The sequence below is a fragment of the Leptonychotes weddellii genome, chromosome 6 (genome assembly GCF_054177405.1).
Source record: "Leptonychotes weddellii isolate Sample4059 chromosome 6, ASM5417740v2, whole genome shotgun sequence".
Classification (NCBI taxonomy): Eukaryota; Metazoa; Chordata; class Mammalia; order Carnivora; family Phocidae; genus Leptonychotes; species Leptonychotes weddellii.
In genome coordinates this window covers 134,206,516-134,227,613 of record NC_138374.1, presented here as the reverse complement: position 1 = coordinate 134,227,613, position 21,098 = coordinate 134,206,516, and the positions used below count along the sequence as shown (strand labels likewise).

At 47.2% G+C, this 21,098-nt stretch overlaps 1 protein-coding gene and 1 long non-coding RNA gene across 2 annotated transcripts; one reads left to right on the top strand and one right to left on the bottom strand.

Moving 5' to 3' along the window:
• Positions 1-2,459: 2,459 nt before the first annotated feature.
• LOC145722381 (uncharacterized) lies at positions 2,460-3,092 on the top strand. Its single transcript, XR_014146629.1, has 2 exons — positions 2,460-2,745; positions 2,963-3,092. It is a non-coding gene; the product is annotated as an uncharacterized LOC145722381 (long non-coding RNA).
• A 1,491-nt stretch (positions 3,093-4,583) lies between these two features.
• On the bottom strand, positions 4,584-20,700 carry CD84 (CD84 molecule). Its single transcript, XM_081823217.1, has 10 exons — positions 20,638-20,700; positions 20,052-20,148; positions 16,552-16,899; positions 12,150-12,401; positions 11,688-11,807; positions 10,998-11,030; positions 9,902-9,999; positions 8,816-8,875; positions 8,289-8,468; positions 4,584-6,919 (listed from the first exon to the last, which is right to left on the bottom strand). The coding sequence occupies exons 1-10, from the start codon at positions 20,698-20,700 to the stop codon at positions 6,872-6,874; spliced, it is 1,299 nt and encodes a 432-aa protein (XP_081679343.1). The 3' UTR covers positions 4,584-6,871.
• Positions 20,701-21,098: the final 398 nt, after the last annotated feature.

Below are 21,098 nucleotides of genomic sequence, written 5' to 3'. Positions count from 1 at the left end.
TGGAGGTGTTTTCAGATCTAGAAGCTTCCATTTGAAATCTCACACACCACCTCTTAGCAAGTCCATTCTCCTTCAGGGTTTTACAAAACATCCTGAGGTCCTGTACCCACCGTTGTGAGGGAACCACAGCCCATCCTTCTCACTGAAAAGCCCAGTGCTTTCTCCAAGAGGCACGGTGAGCAACCCACACAACCTCTGCTCTCCATTCCCTAGACCCAGACTCTGAAACGGAGAATCCCAGTGTCTGGGTCCCAATCTGAGTTCAGTTCAACAAATATTTATTCATATGTTTATGAAGCTCTCCTAGGCACTAGCTTCTATCATGGGTGCAGTGAACGACAAGAGGAATAAAGCAAAGCTCTTGTCCTGGAGGGAGGTGTGACTTAAGTGCCCAGTTTCCTATCTTTAGGATGATGGAGGCAGAGCTGCCTTCCCTTCCTCCAGCCACGTGCCTCTGCTGTGCTCTGGTTTATTGCTTCTGGTTGGCCCTCCCAGTGGCTAGCTTTCCATCCTCTCTCGGGGTCCTGGTCACCTCTCTCACGGTAGACTTCCTCGTCCTCAATTTCTGTCTTACTGCCCTCAACCCCACAGTCCCTTTGTGGCTACTCAGGGCCTGAGGCTTCAGACAGCACAGGCCCTTTGTCACGTTGGAGAGTCTTTGCTGTTTCTTTGCTACTTGCTTGGTCTCTTTTCTTGAAAAACAAAACAAAGTAAGACACAAAAAAAATAGGTGCATAGTTTGTGTTTACCTGCTGAAATGGAGCCTGTAGTCTCATTTCTTAGGCACTTAGGAGGTAAAATTTATGGGCAATAAATACTTTATTAATGGAAATTTACAAGCGAGCTATATATTTAGCTTTGAGTTGGCGGGGGTTTCAGAGTTCTACACAAAGAGGGATCCTCGGTTTGGTCCTTGAGTATAAAATAGCTAGAGATGGAAAGGAGAGAAGGTTTTCCAGGCACAGGACACAGCGTGGGCAAAGATGTAGAGCAGGAAAGGATTGGGTGGGTTCGTGGACCCACGTACTTCTGTGTGACTGGAGCTTAGGGAGGAAGCGGGAGAAAGGCCCGGACAGTCTGATGGGTCAAATTGCTCAGGAGTCTGGTCCCACAGGAAAAATTTCTCAGTAGAAAAATAAAGTGATAAGGTCAGCATTTTGGAAAGATTGCTCTTTATGTGATAACAGCCCAGGTCACATGTGATAAAGGAATGACCTGGGAGAGTGGACACCGGGAAGGAGGCTAGGCAGATTGAGGGGACATGGTTGAGTTAGACTTGACAAGACCTAGTGACTGCTTAGATGTAGGGCGTCTGGAGTCAAGAATACAAGTTTCCTGCCTTGGGAAGCTGTGGGTAGGGCAGGCACTGAGAACAGTGGCTCGGCGCCCAGCCCCTGGACCTGGGAGGCCAGCAGTGGAGTCCTGGTTTCCATAGTAACTTGGACTAGTTGCTGAGCCTTTCCGTGACTCAGTTTCTTAATGTGTAAAGTGAAGGAGGATTGCATCTTCAGGGATTAGATGATTTTTAATGTTTCTTGTGGGCTTTAGATGAGTTAGTACATATAAAACCTTCGGGTGGGGAATGGCGAATAATAGGCTCCAATAAATGTTAGCTGTTACGAGTATGGTGGGTCATCAAAACTTAAAGGCACACAGCTGTTCTTAAACTTTTAAATAGTGTTGCACAACTCATAAATTCTTACCTCTTCTTCTGTTTCTGTTATTCTTCTGATATTAATAGTGGAAATTTGCACTGTTTTTCTCTCATCTTACAACAACTCATCAGCAGTGTTTATGACCTGGATCCCTTGTTGGCTGTGAAACCAGCTCTGCGCAAAATGCAGACAGTGAGCTCTACTCAAGATTCTTTTTTTTTTTTTTTAAAGATTTTATTTATTTATTCATGAGAGACAGAGAGAGAGAGAGAGAGAGAGAAGCAGAGGGAGAAGCAGGCTCCCAAGGAGCAGGGAGCCCGATGTGGCACTCGATCCCAGGACCCTGGGATTATGACCTGAGCCGAAGGCAGACGCTTAACCGTCTGAGCCACCCAGGCACCCTCTACTCAAGATTCTTAATGGGTGTTTCCAATAGAAGAGTTGAGTGGTTATCCAGACAACAATGGAATTAATATATGAATACATTTACTTGGAGCTGCTCTTGGTGTCTTTAAAATATTATTATACGTACATATTCATTCAACAAATATTTGTGGTCCACCTATGAAATGTCAGGAAAAGTGCCAGGTGCTGGGAGTCCAGAGCCAGGTATAGGAAGGCTCAAGTGTGTGGTCAAGTGCAAGTGTGTGGCTCTTGGTGACAAGAAGTCTTGAGTTCAAGTCCTGTGTTCCCCAGCTGCCTGATTTTGCCAGGTATTTATTCCCTCAGTCTTAACATAAGCTGGAAGAATTGTTGTTGTTGTGAGTTGTATAAAGCATCTAGTATAGCAATTGGTATACAAAGAAGCCTTTAATTAACTCTTGCAGTCTCCCTGCCCTCAGGAGCTCCCTGTTTGCATTATTATTATTCAGACCAGCCCTTGTTCTCTCTGTCTGGCTGGGGAGCCGATGCAGGGGAGGGTAGCATGGTAAGTGAAATGACAGGAGGAATAAGCATTGGTGTAGGAGGACTGGGAGTTAAGCTCAGCACACAACCCTAATTGGCACAATATCAGCTACATTTGTGCTGCAAGAACCTGATACAGGCTCAGCACCTGATGAAGGTTCAAGCCTGTAAGATCAGCTTGTAGGCATATTCTTTTTTTTTTTTTTTAAAGATTTTATTTATTTATTTGAGACAGAGAATGAGAGAGAGCACATGAGAGGGGGGAGGGTCAGAGGGAGAAGCAGGCTCCCTGCCGAGCAGGGAGCCCGATGCGGGACTCGATCCAGGGACTCCAGGATCATGACCTGAGCCGAAGGCAGTCGCTTAACCAACTGAGCCACCCAGGTGCCCCCAGCTTGTAGGCATATTCTTATAGTGCTGCCTCATATTAACTCTACACAGCAGGAGCTATTACTGTCCCCATTTTGCAGGTGGGAACACTGAGGCACAGAAAGGTGAACCTAACTTGCCTGAGGTCACAGAACGAAGAAATCAGGATTCAGACCCAGGCACTCCAGCAAAGGAGCCTGCGTTTGGGACCACTCAGTACCCTTCCGCCTTCTGCCTTCTCCTCCAAACTTCATTTTACAGCCAGTAGAGACTGTCTCTAAGGGTTCTTGAGAAAATTACTCAAACCCAGGAAAATTCAGGGAAAGGTCAAGTAGAAGAAAAGTAATGGATCTGGAAGAAAATACGGCCCAGCCATTTCTTTTCTCCAGGCTGAACCTACGAAACACCAGGCCAGGAGCGCCTGGGTGGCTCAGTGGGTTAAGCTTCTCCCTTCCACTCAGGTCATGATCGCGGGGTCCTGGGATTGAGCCCCGCGTGGGGCTCAGTCCGCGGCGGAGCTTGTCCCTCTCTCTCTGCCCCTCCCCCCCGCTTGTGCGCGCGCGCTCTCTCTCTTTTTCTCACTCTCTCAAATAAATAAAATCTTTTAAAAAAGAAAAAAAAAAAAAAGGAAAAAAGAATCACCAGGCCAATCAGGCTCCTTCCTTTCTTTGCTGGGTTTCCAAAGTGGCCCAGCCAAGCTCCTCTCTTGTGGGCTGTGCAGTTTAGAGCATTCTATAGCTTTTTTTTAAAAGCATCACATTTTAAATCGGCTTCACTTTCTTTTTCTGAGAGGCATTCGCTGCACTGTTTCTCCTGTTCCCTGTTCTGTGCTGAAAGCCCAGGTGGACCCACAGGTGCCTGGCTTGTGCTCCCTTACCGGCACTTGCCACTAGAGGGCCCTACCCCTAAGATTCCAATTTCAATGCACGTTCGTAAAAACTGGCCCATCTTAGTGTGATGCATGAGATCACACCCATTTCACAGAAGGAGAATCTGAGAACCAAGCCCCTAGAGATGGGGTGAGTAGCTTATATCTTCATAGATCAGAAGAGTCAGAGAAAAGAAAGTGAGAGACAGGAGCTCAGTGGTCCCAAATCCCAAAGGCCACATGAAGAATTCCTGGGTACTAGTTCCTTCCCAGGCTTGTTCTCCTGGAAAACCCAGGGAACTCTTGCCTCTGGTTCTATTCCTCTCCCCTACTTGCCAGTGGGGCTGTAGGACACCAGCAGTTTCACTGGGTGAGCGCACCAGGGAGAAGCAAGGACAGTTCAGAGAAGGACCATGTTCAGGAGCGGTCCCTCAGCTCACACAAAGGTGAGGCATGCTTTCATTTTAGGGGAAACCCAGCCTGTTCGGTGTCCCTTTGGAACTTCTCCATCCTTATGACAGGTCTCCTTATTTCTTCCTTCATGTCCCTCCCTGGAGTGACTGCCTTTCACTCACACCTGGTTCATGGCTTCAGGTGATGTCTTCGCTGGTCTAACTCTGAGAGTCTTATCCCTCCAAAATTCCCTCCAAGAACTAGTACTTACACTGACGCCTGCATTCTGACATTTAACGCTTGCCATAATTGGATTCCACTATGCTTGTTGGCTTCTGTCTATCAATACTTGCAACGTGTACCTTCTATTTGAGCTGGCTGGTCATTTTCAATTCTATTCAATAGCATTTATTGCTCACAGGCAGGGTACAAGGCACAACGTTGGCTGGTGGTGGATGCACAGGGGACTAAAACTCTCATCGCACATGATCACTCTCCATGGTCATGAAGTCATGGATCTTGCCCTTCAGTATGTACAGTGTGGAGGGAAACAAATAATGATCTATACCGTGAGGCAGAAAGAAATGAGTTGCAGTGATATAAGGACCAAGGGGGGGAAAGGAGGGCAAAAAAAGCCATAATTAATTTGACCAGTGATGCCAGGGAGAGCTTCACAGAGGAGGTGACATTTGAGCTGAGCGTTGATGTGTGTGGAAAGGGCTGGGGGTTGGGGGGCACACCAAAGCAGAGGCACTCTGCCATGGTAGGCAAGGGACTGTGAACGTGCTCAGTGCATCTGGGGTGGTGCCCAAAACACATCACGCCGATTCGGCCTCTGCTTCTTTCTTGTGCTTTCCTCAGTTGGATGCCTTCTGTCTTCTCCATTCTCAGCCAGATCTTACCCTTCCTCCAGAGCGCAGCTTCAGCTCCACCTCCTTCGTGAAGCCTTCCCTGACTGTACTAGCTGCTGCCACTCCCCAAAACGTGTAATTCAGCATTTAACTGTAGTGTCCGTGCTTGCCTTGCACAGGGCAGCTAGACCAGGGCAGACATTATGCTCATCTGATACTTTGAGGGTCTTGCATCCCCCGACACAGTGCTAATGGTGGTCAGGGCTAGATGGCTCGATGGAACCATTCACTGAAACTAACACCTTCCTTCTGCCTAAATGCAGCTCACTTCTGCTGCCCAGCCTGGGATTGTTCACGGGGACTTAGGATTTAACTGGCTGTGGGTGCTCACACATAAGGGAAACAGTTTCATACGATCACTTGAATGTTCTGCTCAGCCATGGGTGATTCCTCCTCAGCGCTGGTAGCAGGGGCGCAGGGGCATCGAACCAAAGCGTGAAGCAGTGACTCTCTGGACTGAGCCTTAGTAACAGAGGTGAGGCGAAGCCAGTTTCATCATCTACACCATCATCTGCCAAGTTCCCTCTGAAGAATGACCCACTTCTTTTAAGGTCTCTTGCTTCGATGGTTGGGTTGTACTCAGCTCCCCTAAAGTGTCATAAGTATAGCTGGTCAAGTCCTTTTGGTGAATGGGGTACTGGGGACGGTCTCTTCTTCTTGCCGAGGCTGCTTGGAATAGGTATTAGTCTGGTCCTTCAGAGAAATGGAACCAACAGGAAACAGATATAACAAGGAGCTGGCTTGTGTGCTTACGAAGATTGAGAAATCCCAGGGTCTGCAGCTGGACTGCTGATGGTGTAGTTCTCCAGCATAAGTCCAAAGGCCTGAGAACCAGGAGAGCTGATGGTGCAAGTTCCAGTCCAAGTCCAAGTTCTAAAGCAGGAGGACTGATATCCCAGCTCTAAGATGGCCAGGCAGAGAGAATTAATTCTCCCCTACTCTGTCCTCTTCTTCTTCAGGCTCTTGATGGATCTGGTGATATGCACCCGTATGGGAGCGGGGATTAATCTGCTTTACTCAATCTACCAATCCGAATGTTAATCTCATCCAGAAATGCCCTCATAGATCCCCCCAGAATCGTGTTTAACCAATGTCTGGTCACCCCATAAATGGCCCAGTCAAGTTGAAAGCTTGGCCAGAAAGAAAATCTTATGAGGCTTCCGAAGTAGAGCCTGAAGAAAAATGCCGCAGCTGTCCAGTCCCTACAGAAGGAGCATTCTCCAACTCTCTGTTTGGATAGTGTGTCCGCACAGCCAAGAGCCACAGCTCCCATGGCTTCCCATGCGACACCATCATGGATGGGCGGGCTGGGCTAGCCAGCCGCCCCTGCACAAAGGTTCCTGGGCAAAGGGGCACGTAGAGGCTGAAGTGCAGCCCACACTCTACTCATCAAGCCATGTGCTTGGGAGGGGCCGCATCTGCCTCGGGGGAAGGGTGCTTTTGTCTAATTTGTCTCACGTGCTGTGTGGACTGTGGAGGTCGTGCACCGGGGCTCCCCACGACATTGAGTATGATCAGAGCCTCCTAGGTGGCATGCCATGGCTGGGTACAGGCATGCAAAATACCAATCCTGTCTACATAGGGGGTTGCTGGGAAGGCTCAGCACCTCCAGTCACAAAAAAGTCACAGATTGGGGCGTGATGGTTTGCAATCTCCAGGTAAGACGTGCGCAGAGAAAGTCTGGGTCCGGGGCATCTGCCGGGGTATCGATGGTTGTTGAAGCTCAGTGTCCACAGGGAGAATGCTGGCCATGAGCTTAGATCACATTTTCATAGGTTCCAGGAGGTTTGCCGTCCTGAGAGCTGGTTTTCCCCCATCTGTGCACAAGAGGGAGTTGGAACTGCAGGTTAACTGAGAGATGCTGCTGGGGAAGCCCAGCCCTGGGTGGTGCCCGGGACAGACAGACGGCACAGGGAGATGCCTCAGGCCTCCCCGGTGCTGGCGGAATCTGGGGCAGCAGGGCCTTGCCCTTTGCTGGGTCCCTTGCCTCTGCTCTGGTCACCCGCTTGCAAACCCTTGGGTCATCAGCTGCAGAGCCCAGAAAAAAGCAGCAGGAAGGAAAGGGGGTATTTGCATTGATTTTGATTACAGGCTTGAGCAACATCCAGGCTCAAGCTACCTGCCTTCCTTGTTCCTAGCTGAGCCTCAGCTCCTTCTGAACCTCCATAACTGCACTTCACATATTGGCGAGTCAGCGTCCTGTGCTCTAGTTATGTGGACAGACCTAGAGCCCTCCCCACACCCTGCTCCCAAATAAAGTGGACCCAAAAGGATAATAGGAAAAACAATTGAGAGACGATGGACTCTGAAAAACAAACTGAGGGTTCTAGAGGGCAGGGGGGTGGGGGGATGGGCTAGCCTGGTGATGGGTATTAAAGAAGGCACGTTCTGCATGGAGCACTGGGTGTTATGCACAAACAATGAATCATGGAACACTACATCTAAAACTAATGATGTAATGTATGGTGATTAACATAACGATAAAAAATTTTAAAAAAACAGAATAACAAAACAAAACAAAACAGAACGATTCTTCTTAAATTATATAATGACCAATCAATAATCGCCATCAGCCTTGTCTAGAGGACACGCTTTGAGATGCCTCAACCCGGCTGCCCTGATTAATCCCTCTGATCCAGTCCTTGCCAGTGTCACCTCCCGTGTCCTCCCCTGTCCTTCAGATCTCGGCTCACACATGCGGCCCCCTGCCCCTCACTCCTTCCTTCCCCTTCCCCTCGTCCTTCGTCCCTCCGGTGCCCCTTAGTCTCCTTCTCCTTCCTTCCCTCTCCTGAGCACTGAGGGAGTGAAGGCCCTTCCGTCTCGGGCTCCAGGACACTGGCTTAGCTTCACACCCCAACGACCTGTGCCCTGAGTTTGCCTGCAAGTCTCCTGCATCTGCAGCTCACAGATGCCCTCTACCGAATCAGCTTTTACTTCTCAGTTCCCATCCATGTGCAGCCAATTTCCTAATGTTTCCTCCCACTCGTTATTTGTTCTCACGACTTTCCCTTCCCCCTAGACTCCCTGGGTTCCTATGTGTCTTTCATGATGATTTTGCCCAACTGTTAAACAGGAACACTGGCAAAACATTTGGTTTGCCAAGAGACCCCAAAGCTGGCTTTCTGACTGTAGCAGAAATGAGGATCCTCATGGACAGTGACAGATGCCCCAGACTGAAAGTCCTACCTTCCGTCCACGCATTTTCCAGAGCAGGACACTGAGGCACAGGGTACTGTGAGTGTCGCAGCTCCGTTGCAAATTGTTGTGCGGGCTGCACCCTGGGCAAGTCGGCTGGCGGGGGAAGCGGGACCTGAAATCCGGCCTGTGTTCCACTTGTTGGTCTGGGCACCTGGTGTGGGCCTGTGTCTGTCCAGAGGGGGGCACCTGTTGTCTGGTTTTATTCTGTGAGCCGGCATGGCCCCAGCTGCTCCAGAGGCTGGAGTTTCCACCCCGCACTTCGGAGGCCTGGGGGCTCCTGCATTTAGAGGCAGGCCCAGCATCCCAAGCTGGCCAGCTTTTGGATGGCCACGGACCTGGGAGCCGGGCTCTGTGCAGGTGTGAAACACCTGTGGGCCACGGCCCTCAGCAGTTGGTCCTGAGAGGGACAGAGAGGAGCACCGAGGGAACCAGCTGGCCCCTGCTTGGATGGACAGGGTACAGCAGAATGGCTGGAACAGACAGGCAACAGGGATAAGAAGTCAAAAAGGATTTACCTTACCAGTCTGCAATGTGGAATAAACCTTGTTCACTGGCTCCTCCTTGTCAGGGAGCTCCTGTAAAACACCCATCTTCCCCTCAGTGAGGGGCCCAGGCAAAACCTCGCCAGGCCCCCTTCCCGCCTCTGCCCAGCCTGCTGCCCCCCTGCTCCCACTCCCACCAGGTAGCCTCCTCTCCTGGCCTCAGCTCTGGTTCCATCCAGCCTCGGAGAGGGTCAGGCGTGGGGCGGGAGGGGTGGGTAGCCGCTGGGTAAAACCCTCAGGAGCCAAGAGGAGGGGTTTGCACGGTTCAGACTGGGTCTTGCTCCCTGAAGATTTTGGCTCTGTGCACCTAGCCGCCCATCAGTCCAAGCACAGTGCTAGGCGGACCAGGCAGACCTCTGTTGCCCAGCACTCTTGTCGACCTCGGGGGGAGCAGGCGGGCACGGGGCACAGAGGAAAGCTGTGCTTGTAGAAGCCTGGTTCAGGGTGGAGGTGAGGGCGGGGCAGGCAGGTGAAAGGCAGGTGGGAGGAGGGGGTTGCCGCCGCCACACCAGGAAGTTCAAGGGGACCTCTCTTGGGGTGGCTCAGTCAGTGAAGCGTCTGCCTTCGGCTCAGGTCATGATCCCAGGGTCCTGGGATCGAGTCCCGCATCGGGCTCCCTGCTCAGCGGGAAGCCTGCTTCTCCCTCTCCCTCTCCCCTTGCTTGTGCTCTCTCTTTCACTCAAATAAAGAAATAAAATCTTTTAAGAAGGAGGGACCTCTCTCGGTTCTGTGCCCTTGTTCCCATGTCGGTGGCCACCTAGCAGCCCTCCCCTTACACCAGGGGCTCCCTTGTTGTTTGTCCCTCGTGGAGGGCAGTCCACTCCCAGTCAGGCCTCTCACCTCACCCAGAGCCAGACCCCCGTGTGGAAGCTGGCGGCCTCCACCCCTAGAGGCTGCCACAGGGTGACCATTGGCCATGTTCCTGTCCTCGTCGGGGGGCTCACGGCCTCATTTCCCTGACATGATGACGCTTGGTTGGACCCTCCAGATCCCTGGCCTGCTGCCCCGACTCCCTTTCCTGGGGGTGGTGGTGAGGACCCATGAGTGGCATCAGCTCACCTTGGATTGGGGGATTTCATCGTAGATTCTGCCCTCTGCTGGCGGGGCATCTCTCGTAACCATGACGTAGGTGTATATTGTTTTCTTTGAGATGGCATCTGTCACAAAGAAACATAGAAGCACGGTGCGTGAGAGGAGGAGAGATTTTAGAGATGACCTCTTCTAAGGTTCTCTTTTTAAGGTAAAGAAACGAAGCCCTAAAAGGTCAAATGGCTATCATCGTCTTGAGACGGATGCTCGGGTCCTGGGACCGCCTCTCCTTCTTGTCGGGATTTCATGTGGTGTGGGAGCCCCAGAGAGGCAAAGCCCGGAGAGACAAGTCCCTGCTCTTAAGAATTCCTGGGCTGGTAAAGGCATCCATCCCAGTGTGTTCCTCTCCTTGCTCCTAACGTGGAACATTTTAGGGTGAAGTCGAAAAGAGATGGCTAGAATTTGGGGCCTTCATGTTTCAGGGCACCAAGACATCCACAAATCACAGTGAGCTGGGCGGCACACAGAGTTAAGTCCTGTCCCAGACCCTGTGCCAGACCAGGCAGGAGAGCCAGACGGACCCAGACCCTGCCTGAGGCCCGGCAGGCAAGCCAGACTGAGTGCTCTCTGTCATCTCGTTGATAGATGGAAAAAGTAGCACTTCTTCCTTCCCAAGAGACTGTGAGGGACTGAAGTCAGATGTCTCTTGGAGGAACCCTGAAGATCCCCTATGGCCTGAGTCAGGACTTCTCCCCATCACACAGCCATTTGAGTTAAATTCTCCAGGGAAGAGAATTTAACTCCTCCCGTGCCAAGCCTGGGCCGTCATTCGTAAGCACAGTGCTGACGTTTACTGAGTCCTTACTCCGTACCAGGCTCCAGGCCAAGTACTTTATGTGGGTAATTCCGTTTAATCCCCTTAATAAGTATGTGCAGCATGTCCTGTATGTCTGGTTTACCACTGACAAAACATGCTTACGGTGGCAGATCGATTGTAACTGATAAACGGCCGAGCTGGGAGCTTCGGCCCAGACCGCCTGCAAGGCACAAGCTGAGTCTTAACCAATCTGCCGTGAACTCATCTCTCCCAGTTGTCATCCGGGGAAACTGGTGGTTGAGAACTTACCAGAGTTCTTACTGAAGGGCTTCAAGAAGGAACCTGAGGAATCAGACCCAAAGGAGAGTCAGGAACATGGAAACAGAGGTTTAGCCCCTCTATACCCAGGCTTGTTACTGTGATTGGTGGGAAAGGAAGATTTGGGGACATCCTGGGGTTAGGAGGTATAGGAGGGCACAGTGCTCCTCTGGGGGCCTAAGATTAGGTTTTCTGCATTGCAGATGGCACAACTACAGAAGGATCCAGAGGGATCCAGAGGGATCTAGTGACGCCCATGGAATGCAAAGTTAGTACCTGTCCCTCTGTGACTCTCCAAAGGACATAGTCAAAATATGATGGAATTGGAAGTGGCCCAGGAGACCCTCTAGTTCAAATCCCATTTCACGCGTGAGAGCACTGAGCCAGAGAGGGAAAGACACATGTCCAGTGAAGCACAGCTTCTCAATGGCGGTACTGAACTCACACCCAGGTTCTGGGCCCACCAGATACCGATGACACCGGGCACAGATTATGAAGCCCACTCAGGGCACTGTCATCCAGGGGTCCGCACTCTGGAGATGGTGAGGTGGAGGAGGGGGGATTGGAAGAAGACGGATTCCCCGGAACAAAGGACCGCTCTACCCCACCTTGGATAAATGACTTCAGTTCCAGGAAGAAGGAAGGTACATTTCCACATTTTACCTTCTGGAAAAATCCTACCTTGTCCTCTTTTGCACAAAAGGAACAAAAGTACCGAAGGCACAATGAGTATAAAGAGAAAGAGCACCGCCAGCCCGCTCAGCAGCCCAGTGTGGCGAGAATGGAGGCCTGTTGCAGTGTCTGGAAACAGAAGAGACAGTGGGACTTGGCCACACTCAGGGGCACTATCAAAATGGGGTGCCCTCCAGGGGAGTGCCAAATCTCCAAGGGAAACTGGACTTTCTGCTATTCAAAGTCAGCATTAGAAACAGAATCAGAGGGCCAAGTAGGGCCTGCCTCAGAACACCCCAGATGCCTGGCCTATCTCAGAAAGCTCTGGCCTTTTTTCCAGGCCCTCCTGGGAGGAGATGCCCCTGGGGACGAGGCCTGGCCGCCCCACCCCCGTGGGGAGCAAGGCCCAGCCCAGGCCTCTCTTCTGAGTGAGTCCTGGAGACTGCAGGAGAGCTGGATGGAGCTGATTACCTGCACAGAGCTGCTGGGCAGAGATGGAGTCTGAGCTGTTGCTCACGGGGTTCCAGGCTGTGCACGTGTAGGTCAGCTCTTGGTTGTCGGGGGTCCAGAAGATTCGAACTACATTCCCCGCTTCCCCCGGGGGACTCCAACTATATGTGACATTCTCTTCTTCTTCCTCCACAGAGCATGTCAAGGTGACATTACATGTGCTGTTCACAGATGTCATTAAACTCTGCGTAATTTTTGGCTTCCCAAGCCGACCTAAGAGGGGAAGACATCTGTGTCAGTGGTAAGCTGGAGCTAGCCTGTACCAGGACAGCCAACTGTTAAATTTTCAGAAAGGATTCGTGAAAAATGAAATTATAAAAACTTACAATAAAATAAAAAAATAAATAAAATTAATTATATTTTAAAAAGCTAATGCATACTCAACATTCACCACTTTCTATTTTTGGGGGGGTGCCAATTTACTCTTATCTGCACTCTAAAAGTTATTTACATCTACAGTATCTGTCTTTTGTAATGATATACAAAGTCTTCCCAATTCTGCAAGTTTTAAACCCAGAGGGAGTATTGACACCACAGAAATTGACAAATAATGGGGCGCCTGGGTGGCTCCATCGGTTAAGCCTCCAACTCTTGATTTCGGCTCAGGTCATGTTCTCAGGGTCATGAGATCAAGCATCACGTGAGGCTCCACGCTGGGCACGGAGCCTGCTTAGGATTCCCTCCCTCTCCCTCTCTCTCCCTTTACCCCCTTCCCCCCAAAAAAGAAATTGGCAAATGCTCAAACTTGGGCTGGGTTGACTGCTCTGCGGAGTTTCACTCTAGACAGAAGAAAACAATGGAAGAAAGATAGCTAAGGTTGATTAAACTTAAAAGTTTTTTGGTGAATAGCACCAAAAAAACTAGGAAATATTCTTCCAGTATTTGAAAACTGTTATCCAACTCAGCAAAGAGGTCTCTCTTGTTAATGTGCAAGCGAAGCTCTGAAATATATGTTTGTTGAGTTACTTTTTCCTTCTTAGCTCACTTCATGAGACTGTGAGCCAGCATTCTCGTTGGCTTCTTCGTCGATGACACCTGTAGCCTGGGAGGTATGAACGTTCAGCACAACTCAACGAGAGCATTCTGTGCGTAGAACTAGCTCTATGGGGTGCACGATAGAGACCAGGGTATGTTTTATTACCTTTTATGAAATCGTGTGCCGCACGTCCTTTGTGTCACACACACCATCAAGGACCGGCACACTGTTGCACGAAACAGTCTTTAAAAAAATTTTTTTTGGCTCTGTTTTCTGGTGTGTTTTCATTGAGTTGTTTTATGTTGTTCTAAAGTGCCCTTGGTGAAAAGTTAAAATCTCTTTAAAAGTTCATTTAAAAAAATATTTCTACTAAAGCAATCGAAAGGTAAACTGTCCAAGTTGTAGGCTAGTAAAGGGTTACGGAAGAACAATTATATTTAGGTTGAAGTTAAGAGCTATCTGGGGCCGGCAGAAGGAAAGGGAAGATCTTCCCTTTACCAGCAGATAAGAAAATGCCCACATTCTGAGTTGGTAAATTTAGTTCATTCTTGGCCAGGCTGCTGTGCTAGGCTTTGTTCCTTCTCCCCTAGCCATGTGGGAAGGATTCAGAAGGAACCAGCATGTGGCTTTCTAGTTCCTGTGGTATTTTTAAACTTGTCTGTGCCTGTGAGGAAGTAGAATATGGTAAGGAAGAAGCTGTAAATATTTTTCATTCCAATCACACCAGAAACCCTGGTCTTGTGAGTCTCTTCAGGGGATCTATTCCAGACCAGATTTAGTTATGACTTGTGAAAAACTCCCAGAGAAGTCTGGAGTGACCTCGGTGAGCTATAACAGTGATCTATACAGATGTATAGAGCAAAAAATGAGCGAAAGTGTGTGTGTGTGTGTGTGTGTGTGCATTTCTTTAGAAACTGGATTTACAAGAATGTCCAACTCTCTGCTTGATATTTACTTATTCTTAGAGAAACTCTTTTTTGCTGGGTGTTGAGGTGGGGGATAGTGGTAAGGAATAGGATCCTATCGCATTTTTCTCAGCAGGAACTGAGACGTTACCTGCATCAGGCTGCTGGGCAGAGAAGGTCGGGGCTGTGGCTGAGAGTGGAGAAGCCACTGGAGACCTGGGTCCGACCGTCCGACCAGGCTCTGCTGCTCTCTAGAACGGGGACGCACACAGCTTCACTGAGGATAATTTTCTCCTGCTAGGGTTGTTTGTTGTGAGGACTAAATGGGTTATTGTGTTTAAAGAACTCTCTAATACCCATCCGTCCATCTGTCTTTCTATCATCTATCATCTATCTAGCCACATTAATTATCTGTGGGAAAGACAAAACAAGCCAGCAACAGTGACCACTGTTGAGTGTTGCAATGCACTGCATATTGCTTTTACTCTGTGCATGTATCGCCTAAATATGTGTGATCTCTATATATTTTTTAAAAATTAGGTGGTAGAATGCCAGACACATAAGAGTTCAGTAAATGTCAGTTCCTGTATCACTACCTTCTCCACTAACTCCCCAAAAGGTATAGATTTTGTTAGGTGGGCAACCCGGCTTTTTAAAACTTGTCTGTGCCTGTGAGGAAGTAGAATATGGTAAGGAAGAAGCTGTAAATATTTTTCATTCCAATCACACCAGAAGCCCTGGTCTTGTGAGTCTCTTCAAGGGATCTATTCCAGACCAGATTTAGTGATGGCTTGTGAAAAACTCCCAGAGAAGTCTGGAGTGACCTCGGTGAGCTATAACAGTGATCTGTACAGAGGTACAGAGCGAAAAATGAGACTTTCCCGTGGTCCGCCCTACCTGCAGATAGTATAACACCTCCCAGAGGTTGAGGGGGTAACACCGAACGTATGAAGAGATGAAAACAGGGGCGCCTGGGCGGCTCAGTCGGTGAAGCATCTGACTCTTGATTTCGGCCTCGGTCATGATCTCGGGGTCCTGGGATCGAGTCCCTTGTTGGGGCTCCATGCTCAGCGGGGAGTCTGCTTCTCTCACTCTCTCTCCTTCTACCCCTCCCCCTGCTTGCATTCTCTCTCTCTAAGATAAATAAATAAATCTTTTAAAAAATGGTTAAAGTGTTAAATGTTGCGTTATGTATGTTTTATCACAATAAAAAAAATCTTTTAAAGAAAAAAAAGAAAAATGGATTTACCCTATGTTTTCATTCTTGGGCATTTATCCCGGAGAAGCAAAAAGTCATTTCATGCAGAAACTTGTACATGAATGTGCACAGCAGCTTTATTTGTCATAACCCCAAGCTGGAAAGAACTAAAATATCCTTTGATGGGTGAATGCTTGAACAGACTAGTCCATCTATACCATGGAATACTATTCAGCCATAAAAAGATATAAACTATTGATACTGGCAATAATTAAGATGACTCTCAAATTATGCTGTGTGAAAAAAGCCAATCTCAAAAGCATGCCTACTGCATGAGTCCATGTAGGTGGCATTTGTGAAATAACATAATGATAGGTATGAAGAACGGATTAAGGTCTTCCGGGAATTGGGGCGCGGCGGGGGGGGGCGGGGAACGCGGGACTCTGAACGGCTGAGGGAGTCTTGCTGCGATGGTACACTTGAGGATCTTGATCGCGGTAGTGATCCTATGACGGCGCACATGTGAATAACTATGCAAGCTACACATATGATCACACATAAATGAGAGCCCGGACAACTGTGACATCCGAATAAGCTCCTTATTCCTGCTTTCCTATAGTTACACAAGATGTAACTTGTGTACAAGGGGGACTGGGCGACGTGCACAAAGAACCTCCCTGCACGGTTCTTTTTTTTTTTTTTTTTTAATTTTATTTATGTATTTGAAAGAGAGAGTGAGAGAGAGAGAGAAAGCATAAGCAGGATGATGGGCAGAGGGAGAGGGAGAAGCAGATTTCCCGCTAAGCAAGGAGCCCGATGCGGGATGCCGGACTCCATCCGGTGACTCCAGGATCGTGACCTGAGCCGAAGGCAAACGCGTAACCAACTGAGCCACGCAGGCGCCCCTCTCTGCCTGGTTCTTTACACCTCTCTATGCAGCTACACTTATTTTAAAATAAAGAGGTGTTGTGTTTTTTTTTTTTTTAAAGAAGTGCTTTCCATACACTATCTCACTTGATCCTCTCAGTGACCAAGGGAAGTGAATAATATGATTGATTATTCACATTTTATAGAAAAGAAAAAGCAGGTCCATGGGACAACTTGTTGATTGAAGATTACATAGCTAAAAACAAACAAAATCACATCTTCTTTTTTAGTATTGGTGTATTCACATAAGGATTTATAAGTACAGAAAGATTTAGGGAAACCAATAAAGAAATAAAGGAGTTCTATAGATAGCAAATTTGCAAAACAAAACAAGCCCTTTATCCTCCCACAACTTACGGAAGACCTGAAGGCTGTAGCGCCTGGTGGTGGTGATCATCCCTTCAAGGGTCTTTGTATTTATGTCGGCCTTGTAGATGCCTGAATCTTCCATCCTCAGATTACTGATCTCCAGGTTGTAGTTCTTACGTGAGACATTTATTCGGTCATTATAATTTTGGTGGGTCACAGTAACTTTGGGTGCTGTTCCTGAGTCTCCTGGCATTACAAAAGCAACAGATGTTTCAGAGTTCCAAACAATGTTGACAACTTGCTGTGATTTTTCGATATTTAAGGGGAAAGTGACTGACTCCCCCAGAATCCCAATCACCGTGAAGACGTCTGTGTCACTTCCTTCTGCTTCCAGACCTGGGGACATAAATAGAAAACCATATAGTCATTTCACTGTTGCACCTTTTAAAGTCTCCTGTCTCCCCAGGCTTGAGCCTCCCTGAAGAGCTGCCCAGATGCAGGGGTTTTTTGTTTTGTTTTTTTTGTGTTTTGTTTTTGTTTTTGGTATTCTGGAGGGGTTTTTTGTTTTGTTTTTTTGTGTTTTGTTTTTGTTTTTGGTATTCTGGAGGGGTTTTTTGTTTTGTTTTTTTTTTGTTTTGTTTTTGTTTTTGGAATTCTACTCTACATATAATATGTTATGATGGCTAAATTTTCTAAGGGATTTTCATTCAAAAACGGAGTTTCCAGTGAATTTCAAGGGATCTATTTCATGAAAAACATTCATCTAGACTTACAGACTGAAAGGTCTAAGGGATTAGAGGGACGAAGACCATACACCTCCAGAAGTTTTGAGAATTAAGTGTCTTTCTTTCCCAAGATCATATTGCCAAGTGATGGAAGAGCTGGGACAAGTGCCTGGCTGCTATAGTCTTTCCAAGAAGAAAGCCACATTTATGCCTTTAATCCCAGAAGATACAGGCAGAGAGTGCTTTGGAAGTTCTGGAGTAAATATTTCCCAAGCTGGTGATTTTTTTTTATAGAGGTCTTTTTTGTTTACTACTCTATCTCCAGCCTCTAGATGAGTACATGACATGTACTGGGTGCTTAGCAAATATTTGTGGAATGAAAAATAAATGGAATTCACTTATGTGTTGCCTAGAATCTCTTGGAACACTTCAGAAGTAAGCAAAATTCATTTATTCATTCATACATTTATGAATGAGTGCATGGATTTATTAAAGGTCAGCTTTGTCCCAGATACTACGGCAGGTAATTATTAATCAAATTTCTAATACAAACGTTTGCTGAGCATCTACTCTTTTAAGTGCGATGTAAGGAGTTGGGGGATACAGTGGTGAGTAAAAATTGATATAAAGTTCTTGTTCTCAGGAACTTAAGAGTTGAAGGAAGAGATCCATGTTGATTGGATAACCACAGACGCACAGATACAAAATATATAGGTGACTCTTGAGCAACACAGATTTGAACCCTGTGGGTCCACTTATACATGAATTTTCTCCATAAATACGGTACAGTACTGCCAATGTATTTTCTCTTCTTTACGATTTTCTTAATAACATTTTCTTTTCTCTAGTTTACTTTATTGTAAGAATAAGGTATGTAACACAATGAAACATACAAAATACATGTTAATTGACTATTTGTTATCTGTAAGGCCTCTGGTCAACAGTAGGCTATTCGTAAAGTTTTGGGGGAGCCAAAAATTATACATGGATTTTCAAGTGCATGAGGGGTCAGCAGCCTCAACCCCTGCATTATTCAAGGTCGACTGTATAAGTATTAACGGTGCTTTGAGAAAGAATAGCAAGGGGACTTGACCTGTTCTGGGAAATCCAGAAACACTTTCTAGTGAAACCTGAAGGATGAACGCTTTTAAAATCTAATGTGGGGGGAAATGAAAGGTTTATTTTGTTTCTCTCTTCTCCTCTTTCACCTTATGAAGGTAAACTGATTTAATACCTGGTTTGTAAAATGACAGGCAATATAATTATAAAATGGCCACCCTTGCCCTCCAGCCCAGTAACCCCTGAATGAGCCCACGGATTGCTAATGCAAACCTCTTTCCTTTCAGACCAACCAAGATTTTGCCTTAGGAGGACCATCCCAGGTGAGCCATGATGACTTAGTTGGGGTGGGTTAAGCACAGAAGAAGACGTAACAGGGTCGTGGGGGAGGGGGAAACTAAGAACCCTCATCTACAGACATTTGTTAAGTGCTAACATTGTGCCAGATGCTGGGTTAGGGACTCAGGGAAGACTAGGATGTGGTTGCAGTGCTGAGGAGCTCACAGCCTAGAGAATAAGACCGATGTGTATGTAAGTAAAAAATAGCACAATCTGATGAGTGCCAAATGGTAAGAGCAAAAGAAACAAATTATTGGGTGAACAGAAGGAGAGACTAAGGCCGCCTTCAGTGGCAAGAGTCTTAATTTACCAAAATCCAGCTTCTGGAGCATTAATTCTCTCCAGATGAACTGTTCCATTGGGCCAATGGGGTGTGGTAGAGGGGCACTTGGTGTGGGCCAGCCTGAGTGTGCAGGTGCATGGAGCCTTGAGCTCAGAAGGACTCTGAACGTGCTATAATGCAGCAGCACTGCCTTGAAAGTCTTCCTGTTGTTCGAACAAGGACACCCGCCCCACACCTTTTTCATGTTGTACTGGCTTCTGCCAATTAGACGGCTGATCCTGGTGCCAGATAGTCCATGTCTTGTGGGGCTTTTTAAAAGTCAGACCCTAGCACCTAACTGTCATTCTGCTCTGTGGATTCAAGTTAAAAATGCGAAGAGGATGTGGGTTCTCTCCTCAAGCTCCAGGAAGTGTGTAGGCGATTTGTGAAAACAGAACTTCCTAGGGTTCACGGCGGTTCGGCGGCCAAAACGCACAGCGTGTGTCATGTTGTTTTTGACTTCTCCCCCATAGCAAGTCATTCAGGAAGTGATGCTGTTGCATCAAAGGGCGAGGAGACAGGAGCAGTGGAGGTCAGGTCAAACTGGAGAAAGTCCTGCTGCTCTTCTTGCAGCTCGTGTTGTTGGCGAGAATCCTGGGCTGCTGAGGAAAGGCCTAGGGCTCACCAATGCACAAGATGCAGACTCGGTCGCCTCCAGGCACTCTGACCGTGGTCTGAGCCAGGTGGCTGGAAAGACAAGGAGCCTGGTGATGTAGGTGCTAGCACTTCTGCTTAGAAGCTGGCCAACTTTCATAAAGCCACAAAGCCTTTCTGAGTCTCAGGCGCTTCATCCACAGAATGGAAACAATAACATAAAGTTTGTTCTATCTAATTAGCGACCAGCAAATCATATAATATGAGTGGAATGTCTTGTAACCATTAAGGCACCATACATGTTGGTTGTTTCTGAAGTTGATAATGACGATGATTCTCATGCTCTTCGTTTTCTTCATCATCATCCTTGTAACTGGTACGTGCCATTTAGGACTTCCTAGGCCGCCCCTATGATGGCCCAGGGGGGTCCAGGACCATACCGAAGGATGTATAAAGAGCCATTATTAAGGGCCAATTCAAGTAAAGCCCAGAAAGATAGTTTTACGTACCACTCCACTTGATGGACTTTATTAGTAAGACTTTAGGTTTTAAAAAAGAATCTCCAGGGGTGCCTGGGTGGCTCAGTCGTTGAGCGTCTGCCTTCGGCTCAGGTCATGATCCCAGGGTCCTGGGATCGAGCCCCGCATCGGGCTCCCTGCTCTGCGGGAAGCCTGCGTCTCCCTCTCCCACTCCCCCTGCTTGTGTTCCCTCTCTCGCTGTGTCTCTCTCTGTCAAATGAATAAATAAAATCGTTTTTAAAAATAAAAGAAAATAAAAAATAAAAAAGAATCTCCGTATCAAGCTACCCCAATAGTTATTCTTCTAGGTGCTGTAAGATAATGTAAGTGCTGTAGTAAAATGTAGGTGCTACAGTATATATAATATACATTATATATTATTTTACATATTTCATATTTATATATTTATATTATATTAGTTATATATTATTATATATAGTAATATAATCTATAATATAATAGTAATATAATCCAGGTGCTATAATATAATGCAAACATTATATTAGCATGGGAAGAGACCTAAGGAAAACCCATCTCCAGAGAGAACTTGTAGCACAAAAATGTCTTTAGGACTTACCATGTAATGCACTAGGCAAGTGTATGACCAAACCAGGTCCCTGCCATTTTTTAGGAATTTCATAACTGTTTAGGAAATAAGACACACACATACACATAACTCTCCTTTGAAAAATGAGGTAGTAGATGGTAAATTCAAGCGAATGGTAGAGACAGTAATTACAGTACAAATACAAAGAAAGGAGAGATCACTTTGAGCTATAGAGCTTAGGGAAAACTTTTAGAGAAAGTTTTTAGAGAATTTGAGGAGGACTTTGAAAGAGCAAATAGAATTTTACTGAAGAGAAAGGAAAAGGATGACTCTCTCGGGTCCTCAGGTCCTGAATAAAAATTTAGAAGCAGGAGAACATGCGATGTGGGTTGAATGAATATAGATTTGCATAATGGAATAAAGGAGATAAGGTGGAGATACAAATCTGATTTAGATCTGGGACAGCCTTGAGTTTGAGGTCTACATCACAG